Source organism: Eurypyga helias, unplaced genomic scaffold (assembly GCF_000690775.1).
Source record: "Eurypyga helias isolate BGI_N326 unplaced genomic scaffold, ASM69077v1 scaffold24954, whole genome shotgun sequence".
In the NCBI taxonomy this organism is placed as follows: Eukaryota; Metazoa; Chordata; class Aves; order Eurypygiformes; family Eurypygidae; genus Eurypyga; species Eurypyga helias.
In genome coordinates, this window is record NW_010247182.1 from 12,353 (window position 1) to 13,322 (window position 970).

Below are 970 nucleotides of genomic sequence, written 5' to 3' on the forward strand. Positions count from 1 at the left end.
CTCCCCTTCCCCCCTGAGCCCTCTCCCCGCTCTTGGCTGGGGGCTCTGGCTGTCCGTGTGGTTTCTGGAGGGTGCCAGGGAGGCCTTGTCTTGCCCAGACAAGGGCACGGCCGCGGGCATCGCTGTGTCCCCGCTGGCAGCCTGGGGCTGGCAGGCGAGGCGGGTCTGTCCCCTCCTGTCTGACCCAGTCCCCTCTCCCCCTCAAGGATGCCGACGGGTTCACGTTGCCGACACACTTGGAGGAAGGCAAGGAGAAGTGCCCGTACGACCCTGCCCGTGGCTACACCGGCCTCATCGTGGGTAAGCGGCACCTTTCCCAGGGCTGGCAGGGTTTTGGGATGCCCCTGATGCCGGCCCCATCCCCAGAGCCCCCAGCTGGGTGGGCTCTGCGTGTGGGGCCTTAGGAAGCCAGCACTTGGTCCTCCTCCTTCTCCGCCTGGGACACGGGGTACTGATGGCCTTTGGGGCTGTCCCCGGCGTGCGGGGCCATGCTGATAGGTGCCTGCCCTGCCTAGATGGCGGTTTGTACACCGCCACACGCTACGAGTTTCGGAGCCTCCCTGACATCCGGAGGAACCTGCACCAGCGGCCGCTGAAGACGGAGGAGTCCCCGCTGCACTGGCTGAACGGTGAGACGTCCCCATCCTGTCCAGGACGGGGGTCACGAGCCATGGGACACCGCGTGTCACCTCAGGGAACATGGAGCAGGGGTGGGGGGGTGGCCCTCAGGTCCTGTGTGGTTTGCCACGAGAGGAAACCAGGGCAGGGAGGGATCCCATGGTGGGTCCCCGGTCTCCACCTCTCTCTCCGCATCCACCAGATGCCGAGTTTGTGGCCTCCGTGCTGGTCCAGGAGAGCAAGGACAGCCCTGTGGGCGATGATGACAAAATCTACTACTTCTTCACGGAGCGAGCGGGCGAGGAGACCACGTCCTTCTTCGACAAGAGCCAGGTGGCCCGAGTGGCCCGAG

At 66.0% G+C, this 970-nt stretch overlaps 1 protein-coding gene across 1 annotated transcript in view; it reads left to right on the top strand.

Annotated features, from left to right (window-relative positions):
• Window positions 1-970, top strand: part of SEMA4G (sema domain, immunoglobulin domain (Ig), transmembrane domain (TM) and short cytoplasmic domain, (semaphorin) 4G) — a gene marked incomplete at both ends in the record, with an annotated part of 4,968 nt that overhangs the window by 2,914 nt on the left and 1,084 nt on the right. Inside the window, 4 exon segments of the mRNA XM_010150668.1 lie at window positions 79-87; window positions 155-300; window positions 516-629; window positions 821-970. Coding sequence (XP_010148970.1) covers window positions 79-87; window positions 155-300; window positions 516-629; window positions 821-970 — 419 coding nt within the window.